General features: G+C 51.6%; 1 protein-coding gene and 1 pseudogene across 10 annotated transcripts in view; both read right to left on the minus strand.

The window, feature by feature from the left end:
- Positions 1 to 6,111: 6,111 nt before the first annotated feature.
- Positions 6,112 to 21,517, minus strand: part of SNAP47 (synaptosome associated protein 47) — a 52,606-nt gene continuing 37,200 nt past the window's right edge. For 3 of the 10 annotated variants that reach the window (XM_063671609.1, XM_054467560.2, XM_063671589.1), the window contains one exon: positions 16,567 to 20,369. In XM_063671609.1, coding sequence (XP_063527679.1) covers positions 19,489 to 20,369 — 881 coding nt within the window. In that variant the 3' untranslated portion in view covers positions 16,567 to 19,488. Of the gene's footprint in view, positions 6,812 to 11,057; positions 11,525 to 16,566; positions 20,370 to 21,517 lie in introns of those variants that run through there. The other 7 variants (XR_010127666.1, XR_010127669.1, XM_054467508.2 and 4 more) reach the window with 7 other exon arrangements.
- Positions 6,819 to 11,048, minus strand: LOC129021748 (uncharacterized; annotated as a pseudogene).

Consider the following 21,517-nt stretch of genomic DNA (forward strand, 5'->3'; position numbering starts at 1 on the left):
GGGAAAGTGTGATCTGGAGAGAAGGCCAGGCAGTAACTGGACAGTGACTCACTGTGTGACTCCTGGTGCATTCTGCCCTCTCAGCAGAGGCCAGCAGTCAACAGGGTTTGGCCAGCAAAGCTCTGTGGAGGACCCTCTTATCTAAAGGCATTGATCTCTGTGACATGCGCAGGAGACTCACAAGGATTTTGAGATTGTTAGATGAACAGAAACACTTCCAGCTTGGATGAAAGGTGCAGAGCCAGGGCAGAGTGAAAAAGGGCTGTTGGAATCCCAAAATCCTACAGGCAGGAAACAGGCTGATGGAGCTACTGGACTGCAGACCAGGTTCTACCCTTAAAGAAAAAGGATGACCCCACAGGTGGAGCTTTGGCTTAAGAGGCCAAAACCTTGAATCCCAGAAAATTATTTTCAGGTCCTGAAACCTAATGAAATTTGTTCTGCTGGATTTCAATATTGCGTGGGAATGGTGACCCCGTTCTTTTTCTAATAATAGTTTTAGGCTGGGCCCGGTGGCTTACGCCTGTAATCCCAGCACTTTGGGAGGCTGGGGTGGGAGGACTACATGAGGGCTGGAGATTGAGACTAGCCTAGCCAACAGGGTGAGACCCTGTCTCTATAAAAAACACAAAAATTAGCCGGGTGTGGTGGCACATGCCTGTAATCCCAGCTACTCAAGAGGCTGAGGTGGGAGGATAGCTTGAGCCCAGGAGGTCAAGGCTGCAGTGAGCTGTGATCACACCACTGCACTCCGGCCTGGGCAACAGAGACACTGTCTCAAAACTAGTAATAATAATTAAAAATAATAATAAAGAGGCCGGGCACGGTGGCTCACACCTGTAATCGTAGCACTTTGGGAGGCTGAGGCAGTCAAATCACCTGGGGTAGGGAGTTCAAGACCAGCTTGGCCAACATGGTGAAATCCTGCCTCTACTAAAAATACAAAAATTAGCTGCGCATGGTGGCGCATGCCTGTAATCCCAGCTACTTGGGAGGCTGAGCCAGGAGAATTGCTTGAACCCGGGAGGCGGAGGTTGCAGTGAGCCAAGATCATGCCACTGCACACCAGCTGGGCGAAAGAGTGAGCATCCATCTCAAAAATAAAAAAAATAAAAAGAGGAATAGTTTTAGGTTTACGGAATAGTTGAGTGGAAGATACAGAGTTCCCGTATACCCCAGCTTACACCCTCAGCCTCCCCTAATATAAAAATCCCCCACCACAGTGGTACATTTATTACAATCAATGAGCCTAGCTTGACACAGTATCACCCAAAGTTTACAGAATGTTGTACATTCTAGGGGTTTTGACAAATGCATGACAGCATGCATCCATCATTAGAGCATCAGAGCAGTGTCACTGCCCTAAAACTCCTCTGCATTCTGCCTGTTTATCCTTCTCCGTCTCCAATGCCTGATAACCACTGATCTTTTCACTGTCTCCATAGTTCAGCCTTTCCCAGTGTGTCCCATAGTTCTCACACTGGCTTCTTTCACTTAGCAATATGCGTTCACGTTTCTTCCACTTCATGGCCTGATGCCTCATTTATTTTGGGCACGGAATAATACACTGTCTGGATGGGCCACAGTTGATTCATTCACCTGCAGAAGGCCATCTTGGCTGCTTCCACATTTGGACAATTATGAATAAAGCTGCTATAAACATTCATGTGCAGGTTTCTGTGTGAACATGTTTTTAATTTATGTGGGTAAATACCAGGGAGCATGATTGCTGGATCATATGGTAAAAATATGTTTAACTTTGTAAGAAACTGCCAAACTGTCTTCCAAAGTGGCTGCACCATTTTGCATTTCCACCAGCAATGGATGCGAGTTCCTGTTGCTCCACGTCCTCCCCAGCAACTGGTGGTGTTAGTGTTTTGGATTCTGGCCATTCTAGCAGGTGTGTAGTTGTACCTCCTTGTTTTAATTTGCAGTTCCCTAATGGCATGCGATGTGAAACATCTCTTCAGATGCTTATTTGCCATCTGTATATCTTTTGGTGAGGTGTTTGTTATGGTCTTTGGGTACCACTTTTACTGGGGTTTTAAATTTTGCTGAGTTTTAAGAGTTCAAAAAAGTTTTTTTTTAGATTTTAGCACTGTTATTAGAGATGGGGTCTGGCTTGGTTGCCCAGGCTGGTCTCAAACTTACGGCCTCAAAGGATCCTCCCCCGTCTCAGCCCCCTGAGTTGTTGGGAGCCAGGCCTGGCTTCAAGAGTTCTTTTTCTATTTTGGATGAAGTCCTGTGTCAGACGTCTTTTGCAAATATTTTCTCCCAGTCTGTGGCTTGTCATTTCATTCTCTTGACAGTGTCATTTGCAGAGCATTAAGTTTTAAATTTTAATAAAGTCCAGCTTGTCAACTTATTGTTTCATGGATCATGGCTCTGTTATTATGCTATATCTAAAAAGCCATTACCAAGGGAATGTAAATTAGCCACCAATTAACCACTAGGGAAAACAGTTTGGAGGTTCCTCAAAAAACTAAAAAGAGAGCTACCATATTATCCAACAGTCCCACTGCTGGGTATATACCCAAAAGAAAGGAAGTCAGTATATCAAAGAGGTATCTGCACTCCCATGTTTGCTGCAGCAGGGTTCACAATAGCCAAGATTTGGAAGCAACCCAAGGGTCCATCAACAGACCAATGGATAAAGAAAGTATATACACATACACACAATGGAGCACTATTTGGCCATAAAAAGAATGAGATCCTCTCATTTGCAACAACATAGATGGAACTGGAGATCATTATGTTAAGTGAAATAAACCAAATACAGATAGAGAAACCTCACATGTTCTCACTTCTTTGTGGAAAATTAAAACAATCAAATTCATGGAGATACAGAGTAGAAGGATCGTTACCAGAGGCTGGGAAGGGTAAGTGGGGGTTTGGGGAGGAGGCAAGGATGGTTAATGGGTACAAAAATACAGTTAGAAAGAAGAAATATGCCCTTTGATTTGACAGTACAACAGGGTGACTACAGTCAATAAATTGTATATTAAAAATAACTAAAAGAGTATAATTGGATTGTTTGTAAAAAAGGACAAATGCTTGAGGTGATGGATACCCCATTTACCCTGATGTGATTATTACACACTGCGTGCCTGTATCAAAACATCTCATGTGCCCCATAAATACCTATTATGTACCCACAGATATTAACAATTAAATGAGTGAAAAAAATTTATAAGCTATCATCGTACCTAAGGTAACCTACATTTTCTCCTATGATATATTCCAGGACATTTCTAGTTTGCATTTTACTTTTAGGTCTATGATCCCTTTGAATAAATTTTTTTTTTTTTTGAGATGGAATCTCACCCTGTCACCCAAGGTGGAGTGCAGTGGCACGATCTTCTCACCTCCGCCTCCCAGGTTCAAGCAATTCTCCTGCCTCAGCCTCCCGAGTAGCTGGGATCACAGGTGCTTGCCATCATGCCCAGCTAATTTTGTATTTTTAGTAGAGACAGAGTTTCACCATGTTGGCCAGGCTGGTCTCGAACTCCTGACCTCAAGTGATCCACCTGCCTTGGCTTCCCAAAGTGCTGGGATTACAGGCATGAGCCACCGCGCCCAGCTCCTTTTCATTAATTTCTGTTTAGGGTGTAGGGTCTGTGTTTGATTTCTTTTGCACATGCGGACGTCTAGTTGTCCCAGCACCATTGTTGAAAAGACGGTCTTTTCTGCATTGTGGTGCCTTTGAATCTTCTTAGAAGATGAGTTAACTATATTTATATGGGTCTATTTCTGGGTCCTCTAATCTGTTCTATTATTTGTCCCTCCTTTTACCAATAACACACCGGTTTGGTAACTGCAGCTTTCTAGTAAGTCTTCTAGTCATGTAGTGTCAGTCCTCCAACTCTCCTCCTCTCCTTCAGTATTGAATTGATTATTCTGCGTCTTTTGCCTCTCCATATAAACTTTAGGATCATTTGTTAATATCCACAAAATAACTTGCAGGGATTTTGATTGAGATTGCATTGAATCTATAGATCAAGCTGGAAGGAACAAACATGTTGAAAATACTGAGTCTTCTTATCCATAAACATGGAATTTTTCTCCATTTATTTGATTCTTCTTTTGTTCATCAGGGTTTTGTAGTTTTTCTCATATATACATAAAGAGTACACTTTTTTTAGACTTGTACCTAAGTATTTTATTGTTTGGGGGTGCTAAAGTAGAAGTGCTTTGTTTTTAACTTCAAACCCATTCATCCATTGTTGGTATATAGGAAAGTGGTTAACTTTTGTATATTTTGAAATCTTGAATAGTTGTTCATTATTCTAGGGTGTTTTCTTGATCCCTTTTTACACTTTCTACCTGGAAAATGTCATTTGTGAACAAAGAGAGTTTGTTTCTTCTTTCAGTATCACTAAACTTTAACTTCCTTTTCTTGCCTTGTTCCATCTGTTAGAGCTTAAAGTGCTGAAAGAAGGTGGTGAGAGCAGATGTATGGGCCTTGGTCGTGATTTTAGTGGGAAAGTTTCTACATTCTTACTACTGTATATCATGTTAGTTTTGAGGTCCAGTGGACGAGGAATGGTCAAGTGACACAAAAGACCTCACCTGATATTGCAAGGACTTGCTGACAGTGAGAGGTCAGGGACAGGGGAGACCCCACCCACACTGTGAGGTCCTGATGAGTGAGGGGTCAGGGACAGGGGAGACCCTACCCACACTGTGAAGTCCTGAGAACAGCGAGGGGTCAGGGACAGAGGAGACCCCACTCACACTGTGAGGTCCTGAGGACAGGGTGCAGCCTCCTCCAGGCTTGATAGGGGTCTGCACGGTGGCTGCAGGCATGGTGAGCTCTTGCTGCCGGCTCCCAGCACTGAGAGGAGGGAGGGGCCATGGTGTCCACATGCCTTGGGCTGGGCTTGAGGGCCAACACTGGCCTCCTTGGGGTGTCCAGACAGGCTGGGAGCACTCACTCATCTGTGGCCTTAGTGGAAGGACCCCAGAGGGGACAGGGCAAGGTCTCCTTCTGCAGGCTGCTAAGTATAAACCAAATAAGAAAAAGAGAGCAGAAGACAATTTCCCAAATCAAACAAAAAATAACATCAGAGTGCGGGGCGCAGTGGCTCACGCCTGTAATCCCAGCACTGTGGGAGGCTGAGGCGGGCGGATCACTTGAGGTCGAGAGGTTGAGACCAGCCTGACCAACATGGAGAAACCCCATCTCTACTGAAAATACAAAGTTAGCCGGGTGTGGTGGCGCATGCCTGTAATCCCAGCTACTCGGGAGGCTGAGGCAGGAGAATCGCTTGAACCTGGGAGGTGGAGGTTGCGGTGAGCTGAGATCATGCCATTGCACTCCAGCCTGGGCAACAAGAGTGAAACTCCCTCTCAAAAAAAAAAAAAAAAAAAAAAAAATCAGAGCTCCCTGGGCTGTGGCTTTCTAGAGAGGCTGCTTCCCAGTTTTCCTGCCAGGCACCTGCACTGGCTCTGGCGGCTGGCACTGCAGCCCCTAGTCCAGCTGGAGCCTCAGAGCAGGACCTCCTGTGGAACTGGGGTCTTAGCAGACACCCTCAGTGAGTGACATCGAGACCAGGCCATCCTGGATTAGATTGGGCCCTGGACCCGTAGCAGGCGACCCTCTAAGAGAAAGGGGAGGGGGACTTGAGATGCACAGATGGGGAGCTGGCCAGAAGAGGACGGGTGGAGACTGGAGTGTGCAGCCACGCACCTGAGCCACAGGGAGCTGAAAGAGGCCATGCAGGGTCCTCCCCAGAACCTCTGGAGGGAGCATGCCCGGGATAGCTCAATGTGGGGCTTCTGGCTGCAGAGCTGCGAGGGCCCCTGTGTGTGAGGCTCACTGAGCAGCCCTGGGAAGGCAGCACCACTGGGCATTGGGTGCACCAGCATGGAGGCCCCACAGGCTGGGCCGTGGTACCATCCTGGGCCTTGCCTCCCATGTGCCCGCACCCTTCCTTGCAGACCTGCACGGGGCATCTGGAAGCAGCATGGCAAAGGGGCACCACCCGCAATGTGATGCGCAGTCCCGCCAGAGGCCATGCTCACCTACCCCAGGGCCTCTGAGGGAGTGGCCGCTGACCCAGACACAAGGCACCAGGTGGAAACACTGGCACCCATCTTCAAAAACCACTCTAACGCCAGCATTTCTCTTTATTTCTGGATGGAAACAGGGCCATAAAAGCAGAAATCAATATTTTTGTTTGAAAGATGCAGTCATGCTAATTTCACTTTTGGCTAAAACTGAGATGATAAAAGAACAGTTGGGTGTTTATAGGATGCCCTCAAAGTGAGCTGGCTCAGTGAGCTGGGCTCTAACTTCACTCACAAATTTATAGTACAGCTAAGAAGGCCGGTCTGTCCGTGAAAGGGAGCCAAGACAAGACGAGGGCGGCCTCTTCCAGGCCTGTGCCAAGTGTCCTTGGGGTCCCACCATGGTCCACACTTCTGCAGCATCTGCAGAACATGTGGCCAGGTCCCGCCCAGCAACAGGGACAGCCGAGTAGGGGGCAGGCATGGTGCACACCTGGGGAGGCCCCTGGTGCAGAAGCGGCCCCACAGTAGCAGCCCCATCCAGAGGAAGACCACCCCGGAGGGCCATAGGCCTCTGCAGCCCTGGCACTGCCTCCCAGCCCTCCATCTCAGGGGGATGTGCAGGGCGAGACAGGAATGCAGGGACGCTCTGCCCCTAGGTCAGCCTCTTCATCCGCCTGTTGTGCTTGTCGATGGTCAAGGTTGCTCTGTCCACAGCCGCTGCGACGCCATCCAGGGCTTCGTCTTGTCTCTCCAGCTCACTTTCAGCCTCCAGGGCCAGCCCCTTCATCCTCCTCAGGATCTGGGGAGAAGCACAAGATCACAGCAGAGGCTGCCATCTCTGCAAACCCTAGCACAGACAACATCTCTCCGTCTCACACACCCAAGAGCCTTTGCGTGACCACGTGGGTGACGCCATCTGCGAGCCAGCGGGAGGGAGCCGGCAGCCCAGCACCAGGGTCAGGTCATGGCTCTGCCTCTGCCAGTACAGGCCTGGTGAGATGAGGTGCCCGCCCCACCTCCTGCCAGCTGCCTGCCCCCACCTCCTGCCTGGTGCAGTGGCCACACCCTGGCCTGCCATCTCCAGGCTGCGGAGTGCTCTGTTTGGCTGACCTTGTGGGAGCGTTGCATGTGGGTGTGGAATTCCTGCCCACAGTGGGGCAGCTGGGGACCTGGGCAGGCAGCTCGGATTTGAGTCCCAGCTCTCACCCAGCCACTATGCTCATGACCTGTCTGCATGTGGGTCCCTAACTGCAGACTGGAGTGAGAAAGCAGGATTAAAAACAAACACAACCCCCTTCTCTTGTCTCTAAGTGTGAGATGTTTCATGCACAATGCAAATGACAGAATGAAACTCTCCATACGGTGGAGGGCAGCCAGCACCGTGGGGGTGTGGGAGATGGTCCCCAGCCCAGCAGGTGCAGAAGCTGGAGGCATGCAGGGCCAGGCAGGTGTGGAGGGGGAAGGCTGGATGGGGTGGGCCGCCCCAGGAATGCTAGCACAGAGATGTGTCCCCTGGGTGCAGCGGGGGCGATGAGCTGAGGGCTGAGCTGGTGCTATGTCTGTGGCTTAATGAGCTGTGTTCTATGAATCTAGGAAGGTGAACCACACTGTGAAGCGCTGCTTTACACACTCAACCTAGGTCTAGAAGCCTCATATGCCCACCTGACAATGGAGAAGAATACACTGGAAAGGAAACTTGAGTGACCCACCACTTGCAACAAATGTCCATGTCCTCTTTCAGGGAAAGTTCTGGATCACTGCTTAGGTCAGGAGAAGGAACCGTCAGTGCTGTGTCCCCACCAGTTGACCGGCAGTGACCACCCAGGGTCTAGGGGGTGGTGATCTTGAGGGGGGCCCCTACAGCTCCTCTGGTTGCCTCTAGGAACAGCACACCTGAGCCCTGGGGGAGCAGCCTCCCCACGCTCCGCCCAGTGACATGGCGGGAGGCTCAGCGTCCTGCGGGGTTGGGCAGCCAGGGCAGGGGATTCAGTGCTCCTCAGCAGGGTGGCCAGCGGTGGGGCACATGCAGCTTGGGATTCAGGGTCACAAGCAATGCCCCCGCCTATGGTCCGGCCTTCGTCTGACCCGTGAGAAACAGTATGGAGGCGGCCAGGACAGAGGGCCAGCTGGTCAGATCCAGTTCCCTCCACTGAATGGTGTGGCTCACATGAGATCACAAATGCGAACAAGCTGTGAAAACCAGAAAGGGCCCGGCCAGAGTGGCTGCTGTGTTGCAGAAGGAGCCCTTCCCCGGCCGGGTGCCCAGCCCCTCTGCAGACAGCACAGGGAGGTGGGGGCTGAGGTCACTCACAGGCACACGGCAGAGGTGAAATGAGCCACATGTCCCTTTCCAAACCCGGCCTTCCTGCTGAGATCTTTGTCATAAGACAGATGAATAAATGCCTGACTAGAGCCCCAGTCCCAGACAGCAGGGCTTCTGCACCCTCGGGAGCTGGCAGAAACTCCATCTGTTGAGTCATGACTTAGATCTCTGGATGGGGCTCTGGAAAGTATATGGTGGGGTCAGTGGCTCCAGGAGGACGGGCAGATGACCTCACACAGGAGGTCTTTTCCACCGCCTGGCCCATGATCTCACGTGGCCCACACCCAAATTATGCTGTGAGAGGGAAGAAAGCCTCAGCCCACCCCTCGCTGGCTCTGCTAACCCGCCCCCTTCTCACCTGCTGCTGCTGTCAGTGTGATCCTGAGGGCATTGCTGGAACCAGCAGGCACAGCCCTTGGAAGGGATGGCCGGGCTGCACAATCACACTGTCCCTGTGCCCACATCCTGTGAGGAGGCCTCCTGGAAGCCAGGGACATGGATCCGCTCGGGATCTGGTCTCAGTCCCTATGTCCCTCATCAACCATACTAAAATGTGATTTAAGTGTATTTAGAATTTAAATGTCCTTCAGGGCCACAGGGCTCCCGTGAGCTGACGGCTGGGGAGATGGCCCAAGCCCCTGCCAGGACCCACAGCTCCAATGCCTCCCAGCAGCCCCTGCATCAGCTCTGCCCTCTCCATGACCACGGCGTGCAGTGCTATCAGGAGACACCACTATTTGTCTTTTCTGTTAATAACCGCATGTAGAAAACCAGGAAACATGAGAGAAGTTAAGGAATAAAACAAAATCTGCCCATAATCCAGACCACTGTTAGGCTGGCACCATCAGTGACACGAGCACACCCCTATCTGGCTTTTTCCCCCATCGCTATGTCCATACACTCTTGCGAATAAACTCAAATTTGAGATTAAAGTACATACACAACTTCGTCTTCTGTTTTTACCATCCCATAGCTATCCTGAATGAAAGCTGAGTTATTGGATATGCAATGTAAGCTGACATTGTTCTAAGAATGTGGCACATTTTATCTGTTTCACAGACAGGGTGACCTGCCCCCGGTCCTGAGGATACACTCATTGCACATAGAGATGCTGTGGGGCATGACCCAGGTCACATCCCAGGTCACCGCCAGAAGTCCTGTACCCCTTACAGGTGGTGGCAGGGCCCTGGGACATCCAAGGGAGGCTGGGCCAGGACCTGCTCTGGCTCTCTGACTGGAGTGTCTTCGGCAGGATGACACTAAGAGTAGCTGAATATGCCGTATTAAATCTGTCTAACCCTGACCCAGATGTTCAAAGGTAAAAATGATAGGGAAAAAAATAAAATACTGTACTGAACCCAATAGACACAGAGTACCATTTGACATACATCAATGCCAATAATTATTAAACGTACATCATATTCTTCTTGTATATACAGTCCTAGCAAGCCGCCATGAAGGTTATACTACCTACAGCAAGGCCCAGCAGAGACCCGCAACAACTCAGGGATCAGGAGCCACATGGACATCAGGACCACAGGGAGGCATGAAGCCCGTCCACCTGAGGCCACCTCCACACAGACCCCGACAGCCCCACACTCCCGTTCACTATCTTCCCCACATGACGCCTGACCCCCAGGGTCATCTCCAACAGACCCAGGCAGCCCGGCACCCCTGCCCACCACCTTCCCTGCAAGGCTGAGTGGCGCGTGCCCAAGATGCTGGCTGTGCTAGTGACCCTGGTGTGATGTGATCACTTTATGTTTCATGTATGGAAAACTTCACTACGTAACCCATGAGTATGTACAATTATTCTCAACCTAAAAATATTGTCTATGACATCTCTCCAGAATATAAAGAAGAAAATAAAATAACTTTTTTTTTAAAAAAAAAAGACACCGAATTCATGCCTTTTTCTAGTGCATAAGAAAGCAGTGGGAATAGCAAAAATTTCTATAGTTTAGGTTTTTGCCTATTAAGCATAATTTATTTGTGACTAAGACCAGCTGATCTGCCTATAGAAGCGGAATATTTTATTGTGTACACAGACAAAATAAAGGCTGGCTCCTGCTGTACTTTTTGATTTGAAAATGTCTCACCACGTTGAAGGCCTTAAAAGAGAACTCATTCAAAATAGCCTGTTGAGACCCTGGGCCTGCCTGCCAAAATTGCACTTGAAGTTAATAGTGCAAAAACACAAGAGCAATCTGTACAGCTGCTAGGTCTGCAGACAAAGAACATTCCTGAGTGAACCTTCAAACTGCTAGTGTCCTGGAGTGTGGGTTCAGATTCGTTTTCCTTTAAGAAGGGACTGAAGTAATTACATGGCATCGTGTGCATTCCACATAACAGGGATGGAAAGAATGGAGAATGTGAAGTCTGGCCAAACCCTAGAAACAGTTGTTCCTCTGTGGCCTGGGGTGACAAGCCATCTAGCCATTGTGCAGGATGCTGTCAGCTCCGGGGCAGCCAGTGGCCTCATACAGGAACTTTCATGGGCTCTGAGTCAGAGGCGAGGTGCAAATCAGACTTCCTTGAGTCCCTGCTACATGAGTAAAGAAACCCAGGAACCAGCCTTCCTTCCAGCCAGTTTGACCTCCACAGAAACTACCTGATGAAAAGTACTTTGGGTTTTGGGGGAAACAAACTTTTATAAACTTCAAAGAAATAGAGCAAGGAGTGCTTGAAGGACAGTACAATCCAGGCTGGCCCTGGGGCATACCTGTGAGCCGGACCTGGGAGAAGTGTTCCTAAGAGAAGCTGTAGCTTACAGCATCAGTGGATGCCTGGCCAGACCCATGCCCGGACTCTGCGGTCCTGAGCGGCTTGTGGGACCCGCTGAGGGCGTCAGAGCCAGGAAGGGGAGCAGCCCTAGGTGACTCAGGCAGGCAGCAAGAGGCACAACCTAAACAAAGAAATGCAACTGAATGTGGCTGACACTGCCAGCTTATGGCCATGGTCCCCCAGGATAGCACCAAAGCCACTTTCCTCCAACACATCCGTGAGGAGGATGCCCTGGGCACTGTGGGCCTGGCCGGCTCCCTCATGCCCTGAGCAAAGGCTGTTCTGGAAGAAAAGCTTCTGTTTGCTGCCCTGCTAGGAAAGTCTCTGTCTCCACAAAGCTCCTGCAGACTCGGAGCAAAGCATCACCAACACTGTCTGGGTTGACAGCAACATAGGCCAGAAGCCCTGCAGAGCAAAGACGAGAGCGTTTAGCGTTCTCACCATTTCCATTTTGTTTATAAAGGCAAAAAATAAATATGGAAAAATAGCCTAATGAAGTAGGGTGGGCCCACCTACAAAGCAGCTGTGTGTCCATGCGCGCACCATTAGGGCAAGGCTGAGTGCTGGGGGCCTGAAGACGTCCAGGGCCTGTGCGTTCGCTGCCACCGGCAGCCTGGGAAGACGGTGCTCCAGAGACATGCAGGGCCTTGAGCCTCCAAACTCTGCGGGACATCGGCTCTTGTGTCCCACGGGACATGTCTGCTCTGGCTTGCCTCGCGACGCCGGAGTGCGGCACATCACCATACCAAGCCAAGCACCGAGAGCAGTCTGCTGTTAGCTGGGCTGCCCTGGCCATGTCATTAAGCTGACTCACTGAGGAACTGTGAATTTTCTTGCAGTGAGAAATTAGCAACCATTTAAGAACAGAGCTGGGATAAATCAAGCTGTCTACAACTCAAAATAGTTCTACCAGTTGGGGCCATTAATATGCTGCAGAGAACGTAAAGGGGGAAAATTGGCTGTCACCGCAGCCAAGCTCTGGAGGCCGTAAAGAACACTCTCTGCTGCGATCTGTCACACTCGGCACTCGCAGACCACCCTGCGGCCCGCCCAAGTCCCCTCCGCTGCATTCCTGGAGGCCAAGGTGGTCTGTGCACTAGCAGGGGGGCGACACAGGGCCCCCCTCCTCAGGACGCCCCCGCGGCGGTGGGTCGAGGCAATGAGCACGGCGGCCTTGCTGCTCAGAGGGGACTTTGATTCAGCTGGGCCAGCTGAGCTCACTCCAGGCGTGCACAGGAAACGCCATGCAGAGCAAGGAGCTGGGCCTGGACTGGATTGTCCTGCCCAAGAGCGCTCCCTGCTCCTAGACCACGGATGGAGATTCCCATTAAGAGAGCCAAGTGCTTGAGGGATGATGAATCCTCACTAAAGTGTTCAGTGAATGTGAACTGAGTGCCACTGAAGGTGCATCACACACGTGGAAGAACCTCAGTGGTACCCTCAAAATAGGAAACAAACTGAAAATGCACTAAAATGTGGCTCTTCCAAGGGGTCGGCCACAGCCCCACAAAACCCACTTCCCAGCCTGAACCAACACGGCCAGAGCTGTGGCCAATGAGTCTGCTCCCAACTTGCCAGGCACCTCATGCTCTGCCCTGCGCACTGCGGCCCTATCCCCCTTGCCTCTCACCTACACCTCGAGGTGGGACGCCGCTGTGCATGGAGGGGACAGGAACAGGGCCCAACACTCAGGGCTGTGACACACAGCTCGAAGCAGCCACAGTGCTGACCCCTGCCATTGAGGGCCACTCTGCAGCCTCATTCTCCCGGTGGGTGACACCTGGCTCAGTGAACCTGCCTCCGGCATTGCTCTTTCATCCTTCAACACATGGTGTCAACAGCTGCACAAACCCACTTCCCAGCCTGAACCAAGACTGCGTAATACCTGCTGACCACATTTAAAGGCTAGCAAACGTGTCAAAATGAACACAGCAGCTAAGCAGAGGATCTATACAGAAACAGGCAGCCTGCACAGCACTATAAACCCATGGCCCAGGAGACCAGTGCAGAGCGCCCCACCTACAACCGCAGGAGCACATTCTCCTCTGCACCAGATGCCTCCATGGGCCACAGGCTGGGAAATGGGCCACGGACTGGGAGGCAGCCCTCAACAAGCCTAGAGAGATGGATCCACAGCAGGTGTCTCCTCCAACCACAGCAGAGGGAAGCTAGCAACACGGCAAACTGAAGTGTTTACAAATTAAACAACCAACAGGTGATGGAAGGGAAATTAGTAAATTCTTTGAGATGAATGAAAACAAAAGCATGATATACTAAAATAGTCATGTGCTGCCTAATGATGTGGATGCATCCTGAGGAACCATGGCTCGGGGTCTCATCATGGGACAACGCTAGAGCACACATACACACACCGAGGGGGCAGTGCCTACAGTGCCCGGCTGTGTAGCGGGGCACACCCCCCCAAGCTGCAGGCCTGCACGGCACACCACAGCACCAAGCAGCACAAGTAGCTGGAGCACCACGCTAACCACCTGCACATCTAAACGTGGAGAAGGTGCAGTAAACGTGCAGCATAAAGATACAAAATGGCACGCAGTGTAGGGCGCTTCCCGTGAGCAGGGCTGGCAGGACTGGACGCGGCCCTGGGTGTGTGGTGAGTGAGCGTGAAGGCTTAGGCATGACTGAACACTACTGTGGACTTTATCAACACTGCGCACTAAGGCTCCACTAAATTTATTTTAAAAAGTCTTTCTTAAGTAATAGGTGAGCCTTAGCTTCCTTTAACTTTTGTATATTACAAACTACGATTTCTTTTAACTCTGACTCTTCTGTAATAAAATTTCAAACACAAACACTATATAGCCATGCCAGAATAATTTTTCTTTATATTCTTATCCTATATGCTGTTTTCTCTTTTTAACTTATTTTATTTTTTACTTTTGAAACTTTTTTTTGGCCAAGCACAGTGGCTCATGCCCATAATCTCAGCACTTTGGGAGGCTGAGAAGGGAAGGCTGCTTGAGCCCAGGAGTTCAAGACCAGCCTGGGCAACATAGGGAGACTCCATGTCTACAAAAAGAAAAAAAAAAAAAAAAAAAATTAGCTGGACGTGGTGGTGCACACCTATAGTCCCAACTACTTCGGAGGCTGAGGTGGGAGAATCACCTGAGCCCGGGAGGCAGAGGTTGCAGTGAACCGAGATCATGCCACTGCACTCCAGCCTGGGAGACAGAGTGAGACCCTGTCTCAAAATAAAAAATACAAAAAACCTTACTACAAAGCTACAGTAATCAAAACAGTGACATTAGACCGCAAAATGGAATTAAGTGAGAAACCAGAGAGATAAACTCATATTATCTATGGCTAACGGATTTTCAACAAGGGTGTCAAGACCATTCAATGGGGAAAGAACAGCTGGTTTACCTAATGGTGTTGGGAAAAACTCGATCTGGACACACAGAAGAATAAATCTGGGTCCTCACCTCACTCCGCACACAAACATTAACTCAGAACGGGCTCACAACCTAAAGAGGAAACCAAAACCACAGAACTCCTAAGAAAACATGGGGATAAAGCTTTATGATCTGGGGGTCTTAGAGCATTTCTCTTGATAATAAGGGGACCACTGTGTACCCCAAAGACTTGAGAGCAGGGCCTCAAACAGATGTTCACGTGAACGCTTACAGTGGCATTCTCCATAGCAGCCCAAAGGAGGAAACAGCTCGCACATCCACCAACAGAGGCATTTTCAGTGCATGGGCCCTGAAAACTGTACGCCAAGTGAAATAAGACAGGCACAAAAGGACAAGGGCTGCGTGACTCCCCTGCTGTAAGGAACCCAGAGTGGCAGGCTGGCAGAGATGGAAGGCAGAGTGGTGGGCGGGGGGTTGGGGCAGAAACGTGGGTTCGTGTCTCACAGAAACAGTTTCTGTGCAGGACGATGGTGGTGAATTTCATTAACCCCACTGAATCGTACACTTAAAAATGGTTAAAATGGCAAAATTTGGGTTTTATATATTTCACCACAATTTTTAAAAAGTGAATAATGAGAAACTCCCCACTGCTATAACACGTATTACCTTCCACAGCCAGGGCCTCCATGACACCCAGCACTTGCCCCGCACACTTGGCCTTCATTAAAGCGACAACTGGGAGGACAGGAAAGGCTCGGGATGGGGCGAGTCCTCCAAGCCTGAAGTCCCACTCAGCACTCGGTTGAGCACTTGGTCTCTGCTCGACCTGTTCAGCTGGTGCAGCCTGGGAGTGGCCTTGAGAGGGCTTGTCAGGTGCTGGCCTCCGGCCTTCAGCACGGGTCCCACACTCTCTCCTGCCAGGCGCTTTGCACCGGTAGTTTCCCAGGTGGTTTCTGGGTACCGGTTGGTGTGAGCATCCAGGACCCCAAGGGCTGTGCCTGGCATGGCCTCCTGTCCCCATCACTCTGAAGCCATGGGCCCTGCTCAGCCCAGGGTCCTGGGTCCTCTGCAGTCATGCCCAGCACAATGGGAGTTTGGGGGGCATGGGCACAGGAGTGGCTCACCTGCAAAAGCAGAGGGTGTGGGTGGGGGTGGGCAGGGTGCACAGAGGCGGGCGAGCAGGCACTCACCGTCACAAACCCATTAGCCAAAGAGCATACAGGTTAAAAGGGAAGGCGTGGTGTTTCCCTGTGATGCCGCCTCCACCCAGCTGCCATAAGTCTGAGTTACAGGGCGCCCTCAAGCCACGTGCATGCAGGGCCCCCACACCTGGTCCAGGGCGCCCCTGGCCTCAGGGACATGGCCTCCTGCTGTGTGGATGTCGGGCTGCAGGGCACCCTATCCCCATTCCCAGCCTCTTCTTATGGATCAGCATTTAGAAAGTGCATGCAATGTGGTGTCAGGGGCATGAGTAATAGGAACTCATAGTGAAGGCACAGATCCCCAAACATGCGGCTTAGCTCAGCGCTTCTATCTGACTGCTGTCAAGGCCATAAATAAAAACAGCATCACAAAACCTCACAGACCCCCAAAATATCGACCTCCTGCCTGCGTCGTGATGAACACTTGACATGAACAGCCTGGAAAAGCAGGAAGGTACGGGACGCTGAGAGCCTGAGTGGAGGAGGAGCCTGGCCTCCCCACCCCTCCTCACTCACAAGCAAGGCCCACTCCTGCCTGGCCAGCCTCGGAGGGTGGGTGCTGCGTTCAGTGCCCCCGCAGAGCCCAGTCACCTTAGGGGTGGCCAGTCCCACCATCCCCTCTGGCCATAACCTGCTCTCCAACTCGCCTGCTCCACACACTCCCACTGGGGCCAGGCAGGAGAGCGACACTTGTGTCAGGTGCGCTCAGGACAGAGCACGGTGTCCATGCAGCTTCTCCTGCCCCCGGGGACTGCAGGGGCCCAAAGTCACATGGGGCTGTTGGCCCCCGACATGGTCGGTGAGCTCAAAGAAGCCAGGGCGGTCATGCACTGATTAAGACCCTTATTTCAAGTACTAGGGAGACACTCTGTGAATATTATTATCTTACATTCATTAGGTACGCAGGAAACCATTGATTTTTTTCCCCTGACTAGGAGAGGACACAGATTAATTGAGGGAAGTTTAGATCAGAGACATCAGGGACAGGGAAGTAAGGGAAGCCAGACCAGGAACGGGGGTCCCTGAGGAAGATGCAATGCATTCTCCAGTTCCTAAAAAAGAGAAACAAAAGGAAAGAAAGGGATGTTACCTTCTGAAGATAGTTTCATAGAAGGCAGGGAGCCCCAGAATGACTTCAGAATGTTCCAGCAAATCACCAGAACTGGTCGACATGGGACATGACGCTGTGGAGTGGGCAGAGGGTTTCTGCCAAACAAAGATGTGAGGACAGAAACACCTGGGTCCCCACATGCCCAGAAGCTGCTGTCCCACACCTCCACGTGAGCCCTACCTGAGCCCCATGTGAGCCTGACCGCACCCTCAGTCTCGCCCCCGTCCCAGCACCAGGCTCGGCTCCCTGGGAACTCTTTGACTTTGAACGGAATGAGTTGCATGGCTTTCCTGTTACCATGTGTGTTTGCATTTGTTGTTTATGGAGACGTCACAGGCAGTGGTATGCTGGTCACCCCATGCCATAAGGCAGGAGGCTGAGGCGTCACCCAAGCATCCTCTGGGACCTGCGCCCACAGGGACCGGCCACGGAACATCCGTTCCTATCAGGAACCACAGCAGGAGTGCAGCAGGCTTCTTTGCCACCATCAGGCACCAGCGAGGCTCCCACCCACTCTCCTGCCAGACCCAGTGTCTGTCTACACTGAGTGTCCACCTGGTTCCTCCCTGGAGACAGAGGGACGTGGACACAGCAACCCCAAAGCAGGACAAGACAGATGAGGCTGCATGAGCTGGAGTGTCCCAGGGAACTGCCCGACACCACCTCCAGTTCTACTGTGTCCAGGCACCGCGTCCATGGCGTGGGCCCCAGTGGATTCCACAGCCGCAAAGAGGAGCAGACAACAGAAGCAAGTCAGGGGCTCTGTCAAATCCACCTCCTATAGCCCCCGGCCCTCCACCCTCCACAGCCACAGTGACACAGTGGCCAGGGCCCCAGAGACAGCAGGGCTCGCCACATCACCCCTGCCTGTCCTGTGTGATCACAGCCACCCTCTCCTGAGCACCCCCAGTTGCAACCCACACCACTGGGACACGTTTCAGCATGATGGCTTTAATAGCATCTGCAACAAAAACCACAGCTGGATGAAGGGGGGTTTCGTGCATTTTTATTTTCCCCAGAAATGTAACTCACTCTGGCTTCTGCTTGAGCTTCAACTGTGCACCAGGAATTCTCTAAATAGGAAACACATGTATTGCCTCAAAAAGACAGTCTCCTGTGAAACTAGGCTCCTCCTGCAAGGAAGGGGGCCCGCATCTGACCAACGCGCTGCACTTGCCCCTAAGGCACGCCAGGCCTTCCTGGGCCTCCCAACCCCATACCTTGGGTGACTGCTTCCTCCCGCTCTGCCACTGGCCTTGATGCCAGAGTCCTGAATGTGGAGCCTGTTCCTCCCAGTGTTGGGCCACTGGGCTTGCTGGATCTTTAATGATGGCAGTGCCCATGCCAGCCCCAGGGGAGACGCGGCCTGGATGGCTGGTGGGGAGCCCCACTCACCCTCAGCTCCGTGTAGTGACCTGACCACCTCCCCATCGCTCCCGGGCTTTGAGGTGAAGAACACGCCACACGTGACAGGAGAGTCTGATGTGTGGACACTTGAGGGCCTCTCCAACTACATGGCCACCATTGCAATTAACAGGTAAAATTCCTACTTTTTCATCTTAAAGCTTTGTTCCTACTTCAGTCTAAACACAACCATGGGATACAGCGAGCGTCTCGGCCGTGGACACCTTTGTGGGGTGTGGGAGTGGGGTGTGCTCAGATCCTGCCAGTCTCAGCCACGTGCCGAGGCACTCTCAGGAGGATGGCTGGGAAAGAATCAGGTAAGTCTGTCTTTACAGTATTGGGCTTTCTCAAAAACCCCGAGCAAACGAGACCCAGGCCAAGAATGCTCTGGAGGCAGTGAGCGTATCTGAAGGTGACTAGGAACCTGCAGAGTGAGCTGGCTACACCTACCAGGCAGTGCTGTGTGTGCCATTACCAGACATGACTAAGTGAGGCCGGGAGGAAAAAGTGACAAGCCGTGTTCACTTGAATTACCCCAGAGCAAAGATGAACACCTTTTTCCCCAAACAAGCTGGCCTCAAAGGAGTTTATGCCTACACAGACACGTAAAGTAAGAATTGGTTTTTAAAAACAGGCGTAAGAGACAGAGTGTCTTTATCCACCTCCTGGTGGACATGGGCAGAGCCACCCACAAAACCTTCCCTACAAAAACAGGGCCGGGCCTGACAGAGCCCCAGACCCACCTGCCGACTCAGAGGCTCAGGGATGGGGAGCCCACGCCCTGCGTGGACACAGAACTGCAAGATCCAAAGTGCACAGTCTCAGCCCAACAGACAGCTTTGCTTTTTCAAGGAATCAACTGCAGGGGATGACAAGACGGAAGCTGCACCTGGAGACTGCATGTGCGCCACATACTCTGTGGGACACGCCCTTCAGGAAGGGCTCAGCAGGTTGGAGCACTGCCTGGATACTGGATGGTGCTGAGGAACGACTTCCTGTTTCCTAAGGCGACAGTGGCAGTATGGTCTTTCTGAATGGCTCTTATCCTTTAATGATACATATGGAGATATTTACAAATGAAGTAATATGATGACTGGGTACAGCTTCAAAAATTACTTGGAAAGCCAGCATATTAGCCAGCAACCTCTGGACAAGACAGGAGTATTTACACTGAACGTTAAAATTCCAGTCTCCCAGGCACAAAGTGCTGAGCCTCCTTAAGAACCAGTGCTCAGCACATGAGGGCTGAGTGAGCCATGCACCCAACTGTGCATGCGCTCATACAGTGCACACACAGAACACGCAACACACAGCAGGCATGTACCTGCATGCATGCACAGTATACAGAGCACACATGCAAGCACATGCACAGCACACACACACAGAGTACACATACATGTACAGGTACACTACATGCACGCTCCACACACAAGACATGCACATACACACATGCCCATGCACAGTACACACAAGGTACACATACAGCACATATACATGCACAGTACATGCAACACATACACCACATTCACAGCACACACGTGCATACACACACAACACACATAATACACACATGTACTCACAGTACAAGTACACACACATGCACATGGACATATACACAGTACATGCATAACATATGTACACATAGCACACATAGTACACATAAATGCACAATGTGTACAGTACACGCACACTACACACAGCATGCACATGTACATGCACAGTAAACATACACACCTGTGCACACACACACGGACATGTACAATGGGTGCAGGTGGTAGCCAGGGCAGCTGTGTGTGCATAGGAATGTGTCTGAATGTGGTGCATGTTGTGTTCCAGGAAGTGTGTGGACCTGGGACGGACACTGCCCTTCCTCCCTCCCTGCAGCTGCTGAGGGGAGGCCAGCAGCTCCTCCTTGGTGGGAAGCCAATACGGATGGATGACCCAGAGCTTGTTTGTGGTCGGGAAGGTGAGAGGAGCAGCATGCGGGAAGATGGGGACACAGCGCTGGCTGGCATGGCACTGGGGACATCTTACCTGGGTTAGTTCCTGGGTATCCGCCTCGGAAAGGGCTGGCAGGCTTGTCTGCAGGTGCAGTGCCGTGCCCTCCTGGTCTCCTGCGGGTGGCTCACGGTGCAGGGTACGGCCCATCAGCCCAGATGCTGCAAGGAGAGCAGATGGTCAGCAGTGACATTTCTCGGAGGTGCAACAACCCTCGTGTGCTCTGGATGGCAGAGCGTGGTCTTTGAGGCAGTGTTCCTCCCGCCACCACACACAGGACTGCTTCCTCTCTCAACCTCTGTGAGCCTTGCCTTGCCATCCAGCCCTGAAAGATTAGGGTCTGCAACACTGCAAACAGACGGTGGCCACTCTGTACCTCTCAGAGTAAAAGCCCTACATCCCAAGTGGTTTTATTTTATTTTTGAGAAAGGCTGAAGGTTTGGAGTAAAAAACACAAGAATCATTGAACTCTGGTGAAATGCACATCACACACGTGACTGGGGAACTGCAGTGACATCTGAGCTACTCTGCAGAAGGCTGCGGTTCTGGAGAGCACAGGAAGTGGCCCACAGCCCACGCCAAGCACTGCCACACGTCTGCACCACCGAGGTGGGAGGTGAGTCAGAGCTGCCCGTGGTCAGGCTCAGAGGGGACATGGGTGTTTCCGCCCTGTGGTGAGTCTCAGGGCTCCAGGCCACCTGCCAGAGGCAGTCTCGCTCTGCAGAAGGTGGCCCAGTGTGCCTCCTGCAGAGGCCACCTGCCCTTTATTTACAGAGCAGCTTCAACAGCAGCCTTGACACCCCGGGGCCCAGATAAGGGGGCAATGTTGTTTGCTCTTCTGCAGCACACGCAGCTCCCCTACATCTGGTGCAGCTGTCATTTACAAGGATGTCAGGAAACAGGCAGGGAGAGTGCAGCTGCAGTGCCAGCTCCTGATGGGGCAGGCAGGCGGGTGGGCGGCTTCAGCATCCCTCCCAGGGTCCTACCTCAGCCAGCAGAGCCCATACCCTCCTCACTCCTGATGAATGCAGCCCGGTAGCAGTGGCCGAGCATGACCTCAGAAAAGGAGAGGAAAGGGGGGATATCTGGGGGTGCACTCTTGCTGGGGCCAAAGGCATACCCCCTCTAGCCTATTACTCCCTAAATGATCTTGACAAGCTCAGCTTCCAACCCCACCCTCCACAGGAGAGATGCCACCTCCAAGACGCCACCCCTGCCAGCCTATCACCCCCCAAATGATCCTGACAAGCTCACCCTCCCTGATAGCACCCGACTAAGCAGAGAAGGACCAGCCATGCCCAGGGCCACA

This window comes from Pongo pygmaeus, chromosome 1 (assembly GCF_028885625.2).
Source record: "Pongo pygmaeus isolate AG05252 chromosome 1, NHGRI_mPonPyg2-v2.0_pri, whole genome shotgun sequence".
NCBI lineage: Eukaryota > Metazoa > Chordata > Mammalia > Primates > Hominidae > Pongo > Pongo pygmaeus.